This window comes from Gavialis gangeticus, unplaced genomic scaffold, assembly GCF_001723915.1.
Source record: "Gavialis gangeticus isolate Ggan-Ray unplaced genomic scaffold, GavGan_comp1, whole genome shotgun sequence".
NCBI classification, from domain to species: domain Eukaryota; kingdom Metazoa; phylum Chordata; order Crocodylia; family Gavialidae; genus Gavialis; species Gavialis gangeticus.
This window is the reverse complement of record NW_017728998.1, coordinates 31,497,596-31,514,774: the sequence shown is the minus strand read 5'-3', so window position 1 is coordinate 31,514,774 and position 17,179 is coordinate 31,497,596. Positions and strand designations below refer to the sequence as shown.

Here is a 17,179-nt window from a genome sequence, read left to right as displayed (position 1 = left end):
TTAAAAAAAAAAAAAAAGAAAAAAAAAAGAAAAAGAAAAAAAATGCCAGGCTGGGCAGGGCAGCTATGGGGGCTTCTCCTGCAGCTTCCCGCACCCAGGGAGAGGCAGGGACAGCCACAGGAGAATCTGCAGCCGCCTGGCTGTGCCTGCCTCTCCCAGCTGAATCCAAATCTCCAAATCAGCGCTGAAACAGCATCGAAACTCCGAAACAGATTTGGCTGAATCGAAATGGAACAGTGATCCAAAACACTGAAACAAATCGCTGTCCTCCGAAACGGCCAAATCCAAAACCGAAACAAAACATAGCCGTTTTGCACAATCCTAGTGACTATCTAGGATTTATAGTTTAGTTCCATAGTGCTGGTGAAAAGCTTTTTCCAGATATATCAAGGATTAAGTTCAAGGTATGTAAGAAATTTGAAAACCAAACTAAATCACTTCTTGTTTTTCAATTGGAAACAATCGTTCTGGAAAGCAGTATCTTTTTATACTTTCATAACTCAAAAATAAAATGCATCATTGAACTGAGATTAAGCATGAAAAATCTCATCCGCAAGAATAGGTTTGACATTCTAGTGGAAGATCAGTTTTATAATTCAATGAACTTTGGCATATCTTTCAATAAATATTTGGTACGCATTTCAAAGAAGTAGGCATAAAAGTTCAGAGTTAAATGGAAAACTGTGAAAATAGTAACCACTAAAGCTATATTAAGCATTGATCCCTTCAGGAGCCTCGCTTCTAAGCATTATGAAGAAAAAAATTATAGCTCACTTCTATATTTATAGTTTCCTTAAAAGGGCATTACCATGGCTAACACTAGCCAATGTCTTCAAAGGTTTTGGCTTCTCTGTATTTCTCTCTTACCTGTATATATTGCAAGGAAGGTTAGGGGAGGGAGAAGCCTACAAGATCGCTAACTGTTCAATATATCATGTTTTTTCTAATCTAAAATGACTGAATTTAAGACTACTCCCCAGTAATTAGGTTCTATATATGGAAAATTTATACATTTGTTAGTTGGATTCTGTACCTGGAAAATTCTATCAGAGGGTGGTTTTCAGTTCACCCTCCTCCCCACTCCCTGCTACAGCAGGGAAAGAAGCAATGGGGGAGGTCAGCTGGCCCCTTTGCCCCTCTGCCCCCACCCTGCTTACTGTGAGACGCTGCTCAGACTCTGTTCCCTCTCTGGAGCACAGCATGTTGAAATGTAGCCACTGCTGGCCACACAGCAGCACTGGCACTGCTGATTGGCTGGGTAGGGGATGGAGTTCCATGTGCTCTGTGCTCAGGAGGGAATCCAGCCTGAGCCGGAGCCAGGCTGTGCCTGACAGTAAAGTGGGAAGGTGTGGAGCAGAGGGGTGGGCAGAAGCTGTAGAGGGCAACTGAGGCAGAGGGGAGGGAGGGCAAGTGACTGCTGTGGGTCTGACTCTGGCCCCAAACTGGGCTCAGGGCCAGAGTTAGAGCTACAGCAGCAAGCTCTACCACCCCCTTTCCAGGTTTATATGCAAGTCTAAGACGATGGGCTTTTTTCTCCGTGCTTATTGTGGTGTGGGGAACCTCATCTTGGATCCAGGTAGATACAGTATATGGTCTAGAGTGTGATATGCAATAAAGAGAGAGCTTTGTAGAATAAAATGGAAATTTGGACTATATGCAGTACCTGTTGAACAAACTTACTGAGGTTCACACAGTAACAGAGCAGCTGGAGCCACTATCATTCCCCAAGAGCACCGAGGTTTAAAAATCTATGAGCACCTATACACGTGACAGACCTCTGCTCCAATGTATGCTAATTAGCATGCTCCAGCAGCTGCTGCCTGTGCTCTGGCTGTACTCAAGCTCTGGCTGTGCTCCATCGTGCTAACTAGCATGCTTCAGCAGCCTCTGTGTCACATGTATTCAGCATCCCCACATTTCAAAATGGTGGTGGGAACGTTTTAACTAAAGCTTATCAAACAAACTTTAGTTAAACTGTCCCCACCACCATTTTGATGCATGGGATGCTGAATACATGTGAGGCTGTGTGCTTTAATTAGAGCAGCTCTCAGAGCCACTCTAACTAAAGCACCCCCAGAACATGCATATAGACACCCTGTGTGCTTGTTCACAAGTAGGAAGGTTTTTCTGAGTATGAATTCAAATCCATCCATCTTCCTTTTTTTCCTTTCCTTTTTAAACAAACCAGCAATGTTGTGAGCATGACCCACTGAACAATATTGCAGCGGTCTTTCCTGAGTCTGCAGATGACTCCAATATGTCATAGGTTAGCCTGACAGCAGTGTGAAAATTAGAAGAATAGTTGCTTCCATTGATATTATTTAGAACCCTGTCAGCAGCAGTGAAATCCTTGAGAATATTGACTTTGCTTTGTTGGTTCTTACGAAAGACAACAACAACATATATCAACATTAAAATTGTTTCACACAGTTGAAATCTGGGGAAAGATTAAATAATAGGGACATTTCCTCTCTTCCTTACCTTCGTACCTGAAAGCTGGTGGAGCTTTAAAATTTTCACATACCAAGAAGTCAGATACTCTTCTGAAAAATGAAGCTCTATATATTTTCATCACCAGGAGGAAATTTACACCAAGTTATTCTTCCTAGCATTCACTCATGTAGGGAGCCCCCACATAATTCTTGTGTCTTCCTCTGGCTAATAGGGTTACTCTTGCAGTTAGATACTGATACTCTGGTCATCTGGAGACTCAATGAATTTACATAAAGAGGCAAATGAAACAGTGCGAGAAGAGAGAATTTTGTAGGTGAGAACTTTAATTGGTTGAACTGCTTGGCTGAAATAGACGAGCAGTATATTCTTTTTCAAGTTTGAGGAAAAAACAAAGTAAATGAAGGAAGATGAAGCAGCTGTTCTAACACTACCATTGTGGTTTGAAGAATTTGTTTCTTAGAATTAATGAATCTATTGGTCTTCTCCTAGCTGTCCCTGTCCCATGCACCTGTGGCACCTTAAACCTAACAGCCTACGCAGAAAGGTTTAGAGTTAATTTGGATTGTTAAGTAATTATCTAAACTGATTATCCAAAACTGAGGATCTGAAGAAATGTTCATTATCGGTATAGAATGATATGTCATGTATCTCTTCTTTAGTATGGGATGCAGGGGAGATCTCCCTTGAGGTTCAGGAACTTTAGTATCTGTTTCTCTATCTCATATTTCTACTTCAAGCATAATCTAATGCTCATAAACTACTGCCTGTTCACGTTTTTGTTTTTCCAAGCTTAAAATTGCTTTTTCTCCTATATAAACCATCCTCTTGATGCAGGATATCATTTTATAGGTGGAATGTTAATGTTTCAAGATGCAACTGACTAATATTTATGGACTGTTGCAGGTAGTTCAGGTTTTTTTTTATAAATTCATCTGTTTACGACAGCAACTATTTCATCCCAAGTTGAGGATAAAGCACCTAAAAGAACTAAAGTTCATTTAGTAACATGAGGTTACTTTCTACTCAAATTGCAATACTAAACAAGTCTATAAAGTTTTAAGTTTATCAAGAAACTACACCTTTTATTTCTTTCCAAGTTCTTATTTCCCTGAAAAGTTTTTTTTAATATACATGTAGCTACGGACATTTTTGGTAAAAAGATCCAAGTTTCCTGTTTGGGAGCATAGTTATGCTAGATAACTGAATAACAAATTATATTACAAAAAATATGATTTGAAATAAAATCCACTGAATTCCATCTAGGATATAACAGGTTTATCAACTACCCTTCATTTATATTTAAATGGCAGATCTTTAGTCAGATATCAACAGTGCAGCTATTTGGGTCATCTCTATGTGGATTGTATACACATATATAAATTCCTTTGTATCCATTTCTTGAGTTATATAATACTAAACTACACTTCTAAGTGGAGAATTAAAGACAGTTTGCCCAACCAGTGAAATGTAAGGTTATAATTCATGGCATGAAAAGTGTGATCAGTGTTTGATTTTTTTTAAATTTTTCAGTCCATCTGTGTATTCTGTTTATTATTTAGATTTATGTTCTGCCTTACCTGGAAAGGCTCAGGGCAGCTAGCTCCTCTTTCTTTGCTCTTTTTTTTCCCTAGGATTGAGGCAAGTAGATTTTGCATACATGCACTTCTACATACTTAGCTTAACTTCATTTTTTTTCTTTATCTTATCAATCATTCTTTAAACCATTTAGTGATAATTTAAAAGCAAGTTATCTAAAATCTGAGCAGATGAAGAAACTTGCACATTTTCTAATCTAGTAGTGACTAAACTGCTTTTTTTTTACCATTTGTCTTCAACATCATTTAACCCAAGCTCTTTTGATTTTTGGGTCCAGGCGTAGACCCGGATGGAGTCCACACCTTCTGGAGTAAGTAATCTGTAACAGGTTTGTTGAGTCTGGAATAGTCTGTTTTTCCTTCATCTGGCTTTGTATGTAAAGACGCTACTGTGCATTCTATTTGTAAGTGTTAACTTGTTTGCTCTTCTCAGTATCTTATTTTTATGACACCAAATAAAACTCTTCTAGAAAATGTTAGAGCGAGCCATATTACAGTTCTTGTTAATTTTTTCTTAATGTTCCCTTAATACAAGTTAGGTTGAGTTCTTGATCAGTCAAGTTGCAATATGTATTTGGCTTCTTTCCCCAGTTTCTACTCCCACTTGTTCCATTCCCAAGAAGCTTCTTTTCAGTCTCCATCTTCATGCCCTTCCCAAGTTTTCATATTCTGTTTTATAATGCTAATAGTGACTGCAGCATTTTTGTATTGGTCTGATTTCTTTGTATTTTGAGAGGTGCATTAATACTTCTAATGACCTTTTTAGTATGACTGTTTTGAAGAAATCCCAAATTTTAAGGTCACACCTTTATACTGGCTTCCTCTAAATTTATTTTTTTGGTAATAGGTAGAATTAAAAAAAACAACAAGGTCTTTATTTAGGAGAACAATGTTTTATTTAGAATTATCCACTTCAGCTTCCAGACTAATACCATATTGTATCAAAAATTTTGGATTAATAAAAAACTCAAACTATTATTAGAGAAATTAAGATTTTAAACTAATCTTTTAAGTGTGGAAGCATCTCTCATTTTTGGCTGAAGAACTTGGGGACAGACATTAGGACCATGATTCATATGCACTGTTATCCTTGTCTTTTTTTCTACCTCAACAGTAGCAGCAGCCAATACCAGCATTGGCTATGAAGTGCAACAGAGTAATATTGTAGGGTTTCTATCAGTCTTATAGCTGCCAGCTCCCTAGAAATTAGCACTTCTGTGCTTGCACGCCTGCTAATCTGTACCATCTGCTGCTGGCACCATTTGGTCTGTGATAAATTGGCCCAGGCTAGTCAAAGTGCATGGCCTGTAGCCAAGCATTCATGGTGCATCTAGGCCATATAGTGAATTCCTGGATAAGGAAGTCCAAAGCAGTTTTTCAACTAATAGTACCATCTTGCAAGTGTTGATGATTTGTAATTTTGAGAGAGAACCAAATTTAATTTTAAACATGCTACTGTATTTATTTCAATTGAAGTCATATGTCTGTTAATTTTTTCAAGATTTCTTCTTTCCTGTAAAGATCTGATGCTTTAATTTTTGTTTTTCTGCTAATTGCCTCTTGGATTCTAAGTACACATTGAATTTCTTCTGGTCTCTCAAATAATGTTTTAGGTATCATTCTATTCAGTTTTGGATCCCATTCACAGCAGCTTCTTTCAGTGTTTACACTGAGCCATTTGCTTATTCCTTTTATCCTCCAGCCTTCCTATTGTACACTGTCTACTTGAGACAAAGAATTGTCAAGTATAAATACTCATTTAAAAAAAAGAAAAATCATCCTTGACACTTGGTCCACCGATGTCTAATATATTTCTTAACAGTACTCTTCTGTGGCCACCTCAGTGTGAACATGTTTCAGATAATAATTCTGATCCTTCCTGTCTCAGAAATTCTGTCTTGCTCTTCTCTTAGGCGTGGAAGTTAAATGCTTTATAGAAGCTAGAGATGCATTCTATTAAGGGTTCTAGTAATTTTCCTTGCCTGTTGAGGAAAACTTAATTCTTCCAACTGGAATACATAAACTAAACTCATTATTCATTTTGAAAGCAAATCTAGTGCAGTAGAATGTGTATGTTTGTGTAAGTAGATATTTTCTTTCTCCTTACCACCCTGTATATGTTGCTTGTTTTTGATAGTAAGTTCTTTTGGTGCAAGGACCTTGTTTCATTGTTAATATAACGTGTAGTGCAGTTGGATCCAAATCTCCGTGGAGAAACACTTGCCACCCATGGTAATAAAAGTATTAAAAAGTGAAGTGGGACTCTCAGCTATGATCTGTATGTGAAAAGAGCTTTAGATTAGCTAGTAGGGATGTGTGAAGTGGTCCTTATTCGATTCGGATTCGGACAGAATCAGGGACAGTAATTTGATTCGTTGATTCGGATCACTGTCTGGTTTGGCAGAATCTGAATCTGAAGATTTGATGCCGATTCTCAGAATCAGTGATTCAGACATAGACACAGCTTTAAATGTTTTTTCTACATACCTTGAGGTACCAGGTGTGGCTGGTGAACCCTGTGATGCTGGGGTGGATGGATTGTCCCACAGGAGCATGGGGGGACCCTCCATGTGTTTGGCGGCGAACCTGGAAGTGGACTGGAAATACTTCTGGTCCACTTCCAGGTCTGCCATGGAGCATGATGGGGGGGTCCCACGCCTACCTGGCTCAGTGATCGGCTGCAGGGGGGGGCCCCCAGGGTGCTCCCTGGTGGACCCAGAAGTGCTTCTGGTCCGCTTCTGGGTCTGCTGCCGAGCGTGCTAGGGAGCCCCTATGCTTCTATGGGACACTCCATGTGCCGCATTATTGCAGCATCCACAAGCCACCTGCTACCTAGGGATATGTAGAAAAAACATTTAAAGCTGTGTTTGTCCGAATCACTGAATCTCTCTGAATCAATTGGGGAGGGTTCTGATTTGATTCGGAGAGATTCAAGAGTCCTCTGGTTCAATTTGGGGATTCGGCCGCCTAATTGGGCCAGTCTCCGCTGAATTGAATTGGAGACCGAAGCTTTGCACAGCCCTATTAGCTAGCGTTAGACAGCTCATGATATATAAGGAAATAAACCGGGATAAAAATGATGAACTATTACATTTGAAATACCTTGCTTAATTTACATTTATTTAAGCAGGTATATTTATCTTTTGGGGGGAAGTCAGTGAAGTCTTAACATGACTTTTTTTTTTGCATCCAGGAATTCACACATGCTTAGCTGTATGAGCTTCAAGTTCTAAGTTTGGTTGTATGTATAGGTTCAAGGGGAAGTGGTGGATCATCAAAAGCTTTAGGAAAACTTCTGTCAGGGGTTGCAGCTTTCACAATAACTGATGTGATATCAGTAGTTGTTTTAGTCTTTTTTTTTTTTTTTAATGGACTGTCAGAAGAAACTGATTGTGGATAAAGTGTAACTACTTCATAGTATATCACAAAACAGTTATCTAAGATAGGCAAAGGAATGTGGCAGATTTTTTTAGCTTAAAGCTCAATGAGAAAAAAATTAAGCTTTTTTTTCTTCAACTTTAATATTTGCAGCTGTTATAAAACAGAACCTATAACTGTATTCTGCTATTAAAACCAAATATGATGGTTTTTCCAAGTTGTAATCATGTTAGACTATCAATGTGTTAAACAAGACCTTTTGATGGCAGCCAAGCAAAGGTTCACTTGGTAGCCTTTACCTAATCTTATGTTTCTTGCATCTTTTAGTATGAATCCTTACAAACCATACCAGAAGAGTGTTTATTCTCCTCCAGATGGTTATTCAAAGGACTTTGAAGATCTTAATAGGTAAGATGTTTTCAGTACAATAATTCTAATGTTATAAAAGCCGAAGTCTGTCATGCCATAAATCCAACGGAAACAGCCAATCAGAGGGCTCCAAGCGTAGGGGAGCACTGCCACGATTCCAAAGCTGAGCCAAGGACTGGACAGAGGGCGGGGCAAGAGGCAGAACAGCGGCAGCATGGGGTGTTAGGTGGCAGCACTCCATCCCGGCCCCATCCCCTCCCCCATCACAGGCAACTGGCTAGTCATTTATAAAATTATCTAAAAGTTTTGTGAACTTCCAATGTATTTAGTACCAAAAGCTTTTAAAGACTGTAAGAATGAAACTCTCCTAATCTGTTCACTTTATCTAGTGCTCTTGTGCACTTTTTAATTCTAATGTACCTAGTATAACACAGTTAGCTGTATAAGTACCCAGTGGTATAACTGGTAGCACGTTTGCATTGTGAAATCCACAAAACTCTAGACTGTAAGCTTTCAGAGAATTAATTCTGTAGGAGAAAGCTGTCTATTGAAGATACCATGCTAATGAACTGTAATACCAGTCTGAGTCTTGACTGGCTATTAGCAATCTACTCCAAGAACTTCAATGGTTTTATAGATTTTGCTTAAGCCCCATGGCTGTGTCTACATAGCAAACTTAACTGTGCCTGAGAGTGGTACCCTCAAGCAGACTGCACCTAACATGCTGCATGAAAACTGAAAATACGTAGCCACATCTACTTTGTGTCTCTTTTGGACTAATTAGCGCAGTGTCTGAAATTACTGGCCTGAATAAAAGCCTGCATATATGGCTATATTGCTTCTGGTTAAGAGGCACCTCCTGGAACAGGGCAGCAAGCCTGAGGACTCGCTGAGGGACACAGTAAATTCAGTGTGGTCTGTTTTTTTTGTATGCAAATGCCATGGTTTTCTACTATGTTCAGTTATAATAGAAAACAGCCCGACACTTCCTCCTCTTCACTGTTAAAATTCTATTATGTTATCCAGTTCATTTTGACAACTTAAATGTTTAGATGTGGCTGAATTTCTTAGCACCTTGCAACTAGTCAAATGAGAGACTAGTAGTAATAGTGCCCAGCATTTCCCGTACCCTTAAAATTTGTAATCTCTTTCAGTTTTACAGAACAGAATGTCACCTCTCAAAAACCATTTTTTATTTGAGGTTAACATTTTTAAATGTTCCCTACTCAAGTGCAGTCCTAACTGTAGAGTCTCTGGAGCTAAAAACATTACAAGCATGCTTTTTAGTTGTCATCTCCAAATGGCTTTAAAATCATTTACTAAAATGGCAATCACTTTTGTTTTGCTTCAGGAAAATCTTGCCAATGTACAAATTAAAAGTAGTTACTTGAGGGAATGTTTGTCTGTGATGTATATTAAAACATATATTCCACTAATGATGCGTACACCCACTGCAGACTTTTAAGCAGCAGGGTGCATTGGGGCTGCATGTTTCTTCATGTCTTCATCCAAGTACTGGATGACTGGACTTGCCCTTCAGGTCATTCTAACCAACCAACTATGCTTCAAATGGAGCTCTGGCATCTGTTCAGAGCACTGAACAGCCTTCTTATTTGTTTGTAGATATTGTGTGCAAGATAGTTTTATAGTTTAGTGATTAGGGTAATGTTTTCTACTTGTTCTCTAGCTTGGGGATTCTGTCACTTTCTTGAGAGGTTGGCCAGTGTACCACTTCTTGCCTGCAATGACAGAGCAGCCTCCAAAGTTTAAACCCTTTTCTACAGTGTGAAGGTCTGCTGGTGGACCTAGATCAGCTAGGGCCATGAAAATATCATGTACTACAGTCACCATAGCTCTTCTGGCAAATTTTCTATTCCCCCATAGAGCTTTAAAATGGTCCAGAGGCGTAATGCATTGGTATATGAGACAGAGGGGCACATAGTTGAGAGGTGCTCAGTTTTCAGAAAAGGATTAATGTGTCCTTCCTCAGAACTTAGAGACTGACTAGGGTTGTACAAGAGAGATTACGTAAGCTCCTGCTCATCTTGCATTTCATGACAGTCTCAATTAATGAAAGTCTCTTAGATCCTTTACGGCTGCTCAGACAGACATCGGTTCTTTAGGACCAATGTACAAATAGGCAGTGTTGACACCAAGCATTGTCTGCAAGGTTCAGACCACTTCAAATGTTCATCTTGCAGATCCCTATGATGTTTCATTCCATCATAGACTGCAGACATCAAGGTCCCTCAGACTTTTGTTCAGCAGCCTGTTTGTTTTCCAAACCTTCCAAGAGTTGGGGTGAATGAGAGAAAATCTGTTTTAATCCTTATTCAAAGAATACAGTTCTTATTAACAGTTTTGGCATTTAAGTACAGCAAGGGCTTACTTGTCTCAGGAATGTTCCATGACACAGTAAAGTAATTGGTCGACTCCAAATGCATCTTCAAATTTTATTGAAGGCTGGTTTCAAATTCTTTGGTCACATGACTTTGTCCATCTATATAACTCAGCATGCTAAAGTTCGCCTTTGCTTTGTGCCATTGTTGGTTGAAGGTAATATATTAATCCAACATACATCAGCTAGAGAAAAACATGATAGTTCTGTCAGGAAGGATCCTGTGAATGTTTGCAAGGGAAGGTAGTTTGTCTGTTGCTACCAAAATCCATCCCTCCAGCAGTCCAGGAGGGGTATGAACAACTCCATCTGCATTATGAACATCAAGAAGTCTGGCTGTACATGAACATTGTGGAGTGAAAAAAAATTGTTTTGCTTTCATAGCCATTCCTTCTAATTCTGAGAGAGTCATCTAGTCAGATATTGATGGATGGCACAGCAGAGTTTTATACAGGAAGGAACAAGATTCACCCCTCCATATCAAGGTGCTGTGCATCTCTGAACAATTATGACATGAATTCTAGTTGTTCTCCCCATGCTAGATCTACAAGATGTTCTGGCCAATTATGAGAGCAGGCAATTTAAAAGCAATAGCGAATGAATGGGTAAAGAGCTGGTTGACTATCGGGGTCAAACCTCCATGTATATCTGTTTGCAAAAATGAACAGTGCAGGTTTCATTGCAGACTAGGTATAGAACAGGCTTTGTTTCAAATATGTTCCTGATTTCTTGATATCCTACCCTCATGTACACAGCTTCTCCACTTCCTCTAATTCTGAAGTGAATTGGAAAACTCAGGTAGGTCTCTGTCTAGACACTGCTGTCACCATCTTTGTCAGGACAGTTTTGGTACTTGAATCTTTTGACTGAGATCCATTCTTGTTGCATCTTCAACCAGACCTGATATCTTAAGAGGGTGCCATGCTCCCCAGAAGTCTTACCATATGGATGCTTGATGGCTGCTGGCAAAGAAGGTCTTAATCAGAAGTCCAAATATCCCTTACTAATAGTGGAAAGAACACTATTGTGTTTTGCCACACTGAAAAGTTTTACTGACTGGACCAACCCCTACCAATGATATCTTTTTAGAGGTTCTGTTTTCAGATTTCATATACTGTCTACTATTATTATAGAACATGGGGCTAGCTATGATTTTTCTACTTGTGTTGATCTCTTTTACAGAAGGGTCTACTTGGAAGACAAGTCAGCCAATCACCCTCCAATTCAAGGATACTCAATTTTCCCCCATCCCAACAGTATGAAAGAAATGCAGGTCCTTAAGGCAGGTCTAATCCTATCTTCTGTAAGGGCAGGGTAGCTTTAAGAATTTTTTCTCAGGTATCTTAAAATATCACAACTTCCATCTCATTCAAGTGATTGAATTGAATTTCCCTGCTTTCTTCTCTGAGTCATATTCTTGCACTGAAGTGTGAAGCTCCGCACTGAAGTATGAAGCTCCACACTTCAGATGTTAATACAGCACTGCCATTCTATTTAGATAGGACTAGGCTGTTGAGGGTGTCTCCTTAGAGTATTTGTTTATGCAGAAATGTTAAAAGGTTAGCACATTTTGTCTCAGATTTGTCTAATTACATTACTGGCTGTATTAGATTTATTTCATAAATTGACCAGTAAACTCACTAGAAAAAAGTCTCATCCCATTTCAGCAGGGCTCAGGTGTCCACAGTAGAATCTTTTGAGCAGTGTGTCTATAGTAAAACCATTCAGGGACAGCTACTTGTTGTATACTGGTATTGAATTTCATTGTAGAAACATACGTATAATTCTTATTTTGACTGAAATGTCTTAGGCCCGCTCTACACATACGTGTTGCACAATTACCTTGTTAATTGCTTGATAAATTTAGACTGACTGCACAGATTAACCCTCTCACTTTAAAAGGTCCAACCAGATATAAAGTTATTGCTTGAAATTGTGTAAAAACATTATAGCTGGTTTCTGTCCAGCTTTACTTTGCATATAGAGGCAGTCTACAGCTGTAAGATCTCAGCTGCTGCAATCTTTGAGCCATTGAGATCTCTCAGCTGTGGATCCCACAGCTGCAGGGATGGAGAATCCTGCAGCTGACAGGACTCTTGGTCCTGGCTGTGCCGCATAGGAGTGTGGGACTTTTGGTCCCAGATGTGCCACATGGGCAGCAGGGACTGAAAGCCCTGCCAGGTCCTGCTTGCACGTGGTCCTTGTGGCTGGGAGCCCTTTCAGCAAAGGGGCTCCAAGCCATGCGAGTCTGCTTCTTGCTGAGGCTCCCCCAGCATCAGCAATAAGGCGCAACAGTATCTAATGCATTATCCGACAGTCATGCCCTGTGGTGCAATTGTGTGGATCATGCATTAGATCTGATTGCGCCTTTACCTGCAGGTGTAGAGGGGGGCTTAGAGTTAGTAGTCTTCTACCCACTTTATAACATTAGTTCATTGTTTGGGTGGAGTACAATTGCAGAAGCCCTCAGAGAAGTGTATCTTTACCTTACAGTAGCTGTGTTTCTCCCAAATGCATTGGACACCTATACTGTGACTGGTTGGCAAAGGAACTGAGAGACATTTAGGTTGCTTTGTTTTTCTGCCTTCAGTTAAATGCGTAGGGACATGGCAGAATAGAGGCATAGCCACCCACTGGTCATTGCTGGTTAATGAAATCTGAACTGGAAGGCATAGGATGCTTGCCTGCTATCAGTGGCATATATAGTCAACACACTTGGAAAAGCCAAAAATACTTTAGATACATAACCTTTTTTTCTGGGTACTTTATTTCCCCAAGGTCATCCTGCAGTTTTTTTGGTAGTTCTGTAATCCCACTTTCCAACCTTTAAATGACTTTTCATCTGTTGCTGTGATATTCTTTTAGATAGGAGAAATTGATTATCCAGTGCAAACAGTGAAACTGACTATGTAAAATAAAACACAAAAGGTAAGTAACCTGGGGAGAAATACTGTAATCTAATTTTCAGTTTTTGCCAGTAATAGTAAGTGATTTTTTTTTTTTATGTTGACAGCACCCTATTTGATAATTTTAAACACGTAAGAAAGCTTGTTCAGGTAAATTGAACTAGAATTGTGAATACTATTACATGTTATTAATTTGAAAGATATATATGTATTCATATTCTATAGAAGTATGTTGGAATAAGATTATATGACTGCTGTCCCTGTAGAGCTGTCATGAAAACAAAGTGTAAACTTAATCAGAATGTCACATAGAAATATTTTTATTTTAAAAATTGAACTGCTACACAAGTAATGTAAAAATATACTAAAACTGAACAGTTTGACAGCTATAATTTAATGCCAAATACATTGATAATGTGTTTGCCTTCAAGTTGGATTAAAGGTTAGAGTGATTTAAATTGCAAAATAACTTGGCTTCGTAACTTCTAATTGATTTTCTGGTCACCCAAAATTAAACTTTAAATATAAGACTGACTATCTGAACAAAGTACTGCATCTGGTTCAACTTGTACAGAGTATTCAGTTAACTTAAGCATGTACGTCAGTGTTTGCAGGCTTAAATAGAAAGTGACACTGACCAACGTAATATTTTTTCAGGATGAGGAATGCAAAAGAATGCAAAAATAACCAAAGCAGTATTACACACACTAGCTGATTCATTTTTTAAATCCAAGATATAATAAGGGTAAAGAAAACTGAAGATGTGGTAAGCTGCCCTTTTTAAATATTGAGCTGAAAGGCTGACATTTAGGAAAACTGACTTTAAGATAAATACTTCTCCTTGTTTAGTCATATGGATGAACAACAATGAACATAATTTTTGCTCAACAGTGCTAAGGCAAATGAGATTTCATTAAATCTAGGCAATGGATCTCATGGAACAAGCTCATATGCATCCAAAAACTTTCTGATCTCCTAGATCTTACTCCACAAAGCTGTAGAGTTTAAAAAAAAGAACTTGCTTCTCAACTGAGGTTGGTAAAATGGAGATATGCAAGCTGTTCTTTTATGTGGAGAGTTGACTTTTCCTGGCCTCTTCAAGTGTGGTAGTTTTTTATCTTGCCCATTTAAAAGCAACAAACCATAACCCTACTTCTGTGTAGCTTTCAAAACAGCATCCTGGAGTGTCAATAAGAAATCCTCTAACAAGAAACTCTCCCATTCTGGGTAGTTTCATATTATAAACCACAGTCATCCAGTGCACTGAAGTGCAGTGTCATCCTCTTCCTGAGATAACTGCATTGCAATCAAATGGAATGATTCTTGTACTTGCTAGTAAGATTTTAAATTTGTCTAAGCATAGAGATCTTGCTATCTCTTTCTTGTATCGCCTTACCATATCATGTAAGCTGTCTGAGGTAGGAATTGTTTTAAATGTTTTTAATGCACTTAGTATGTTTTAGCTAAACATAAAATGCATGTTTTATATTTCTTAGGTTGTGGTTGGTGCTAGCTCTCTCTGCCCTAGGCTGAAAGCTGAGGCTTTAGACAGATGTTCAGTTAAGGGCATCATGGGATCTGATCCACAATCCCAACAGTTACACCTCCTTCCATGGTGCACATGCATGCCAGGACATGCAATTTTGGGATCAGGAACCAGACCCCAATCACACCTGATTTTGCTGTAGTGCAGGGGGAACTTACAATCATGATCTCAGGCTCCCTGTTTGCTGGCAAAAGGTGCCTGACAATCAGCTGATTGTTGGCTGCCTCCAAGGACCAACTGGGCCAGTTTGACCCCTGCAGCCAGATGATCATTGGCTAGATCAGGAGCAGCTGGGTGTTTCTGAGGCTTGAACTGGCCATGGTACCATCCCTGCCAGCTGACAATTGGCTGATGGTTGACAGCATCAGTGCGGCTCCTGATGCTGCTGTTCATCAGCTGATTACTGGCAGGTTCAGGACTGATGCAGTCCCTGCCAGCTGGCAATCACCTGATTGGCACCCTGACTTATGAGCCCTAATGCAGTCCCTGTCAGCCAAGGATCAGCTAACTGGTAGCAGCATTGGGACTGCACCAGGGCTCAAATGGGCCCTGGTGCCATCCCAGAGCTAGCTGATTAGCAGCCAGCAGGGACTGGACTGGGATGCATTTGAGTCGTGGTATGGTCCACCCTGTTGCACATTCATTTTAAGGCACAAAGGAAAGCAGACACAAAATTACTACACAACACTTGTGTAATAATTTTATGGCTGGTTTTGTGTTTTGTTGCACCATTAATTGCATGAACATATGGCTGGGTTTAATCGCATCTTAAGTATAATGTCTGGGTGGGGCCTGATATAACAACCTTCTGTCTGTGTAAGAGAAATGGAGGAATAGGTAGTTGGTGTGCAGAATTCAGGGAACTTGTGTGGCAATGAGTTTGAAGAGGGAGAGTGGATTGGTTCTGGGACCTGAAGGAATAGGAATCCACAGCAGTGAGTAGCTGCTAGTGCCTAGGAAAAGCTGGAAGAAAATTAATTTAGAGTCTGGGTGGATAGCAGCAGCTTTATGGTTATGATTCCTGTAGCATCAGCTTATTGACTGCTGAGTGGAGGAGTAAGACATCCTTTCTGAACATCCCTGGACATATCTGGTGAAATACTGGGTAACCGGGGCTTACAAATAATTTTAGAGTCTCCAGCACAACCATATCTGGCATAGGTGCAGACCCTACTAAACACCCCCCATCTGCACAAAGGAATCCACAGGTTTTAATGACAGAGCTTAGGGTAATTGTGGCACACTTGGGGAAGATGGGTGCATGAAAATGAGGATGGTTTTTTAAAAATCTTTTTTCCTTTTGTATAAATGTATAATTTGGCTTTAGCAGAGGGAAGTTTCCAATGCCAAACGTAATCTTAGACAAAACTTGAAGTCAGATAATATTGTATGTTACATATTGCATTTATCACTGGTAATTAAAATGTTTGTGTAAATTTCTTTGGTGCGTTTGCGTAGCTGAAGACCCTACCCAAACATACCAGTTGACAGGAAAAAAATGTTACATGTGAATTTAGTTCTGGTGAAGCTAATGTCGGTTTCTAAAATCATTTAAAATTAGAAGTTTAAGATTTATGGAAAGACTAAGAGCTCTGGATTAACTGACACTTGAGTGTTGTGACAACTACAGATAATTTGTACTACAACTATTTAAAGCCTCTTTTCCTCTAAGCTTTTGTGGGGAATGTGTATGAACTGGCCTGCTGTCTTTAATTGGGCGAAAAAATACATTCAAAACATATTTTCTTCTTAGTTTTGAAGAACTACTTGGGCAACAGTATGATTATTCAACAGGGAATGAAGATCACTATGAGCGATATCAGTATTCCCAAAAAGGTAAGAATCTAACTAGTTAGCATTTCATTTTGTTACACTACACAGCAGTGTGTAGTGTAAGGGGTGAGGGATGATGCTTTGTCTGAAACTGCAGAGGAAATATGGCTATGGCTTTGTGATAGAATGGCTGGTTCTTTAAGGGGAATTGCACCCAGCATCAGCTGTGATCTATCAGTTACCTTCTAGATCAAACTAATTATCCAGAGGTCAGGTGATTGAGGCCAGCAAGTCACTAAGCTGGAGTAGAGAGCTGGGGAAGCAGGGAAGCTCTGACAAGATATATCTAGCCAGGGTGGGGAAAGCTACAGGAAGTATGTGGATACCTGAAGGCAGGCCCTTCACCAAGATTATTCTTAAGCACATGGTCAGAACAGCTGGGTGCTGTAGAGAATCAGTATGCCCCTGCAGAAGACCCTAGACTGAGGTAGTAAGGACGATTGATAAGCTATACAATAAATCATAGTGTCATAGAAGTAGGGTTGGAAGGGACCTTGTAGATCTTCAAGTCCGACCTCCTGCCTGGGTGGGAGAAAAACTGGACTCAAATGAGTCCAGCCAGGTAGGCATGAAGTTTCTTCTTAAAGACCCCCAGGGTAGGAGCCAGCACCACTTCCCTTGGAAGTTGGTTCCAGCTCCTAGCCGCCCTAACTGTGAAGTAGTTCTTGCGGATGTCTAATCTAAACCTACTCTCCAATAA

The 17,179-nt window shown here is 39.6% G+C and overlaps 1 protein-coding gene across 2 annotated transcripts in view; it reads left to right on the top strand.

The window, feature by feature from the left end:
- The window catches only part of LOC109289586 (nuclear receptor coactivator 5-like), a 45,815-nt gene that overhangs the window by 4,336 nt on the left and 24,300 nt on the right, over positions 1-17,179 (top strand). The window contains exons 2-4 of one of the 2 annotated variants that reach the window (XM_019505682.1): positions 4,328-4,360; positions 7,755-7,835; positions 16,400-16,482. In XM_019505682.1, coding sequence (XP_019361227.1) covers positions 4,328-4,360; positions 7,755-7,835; positions 16,400-16,482 — 197 coding nt within the window. The remainder of the gene's footprint in view (positions 1-4,327; positions 4,361-7,754; positions 7,836-16,399; positions 16,483-17,179) is intronic. The other variant, XM_019505683.1, reaches the window with a different exon arrangement.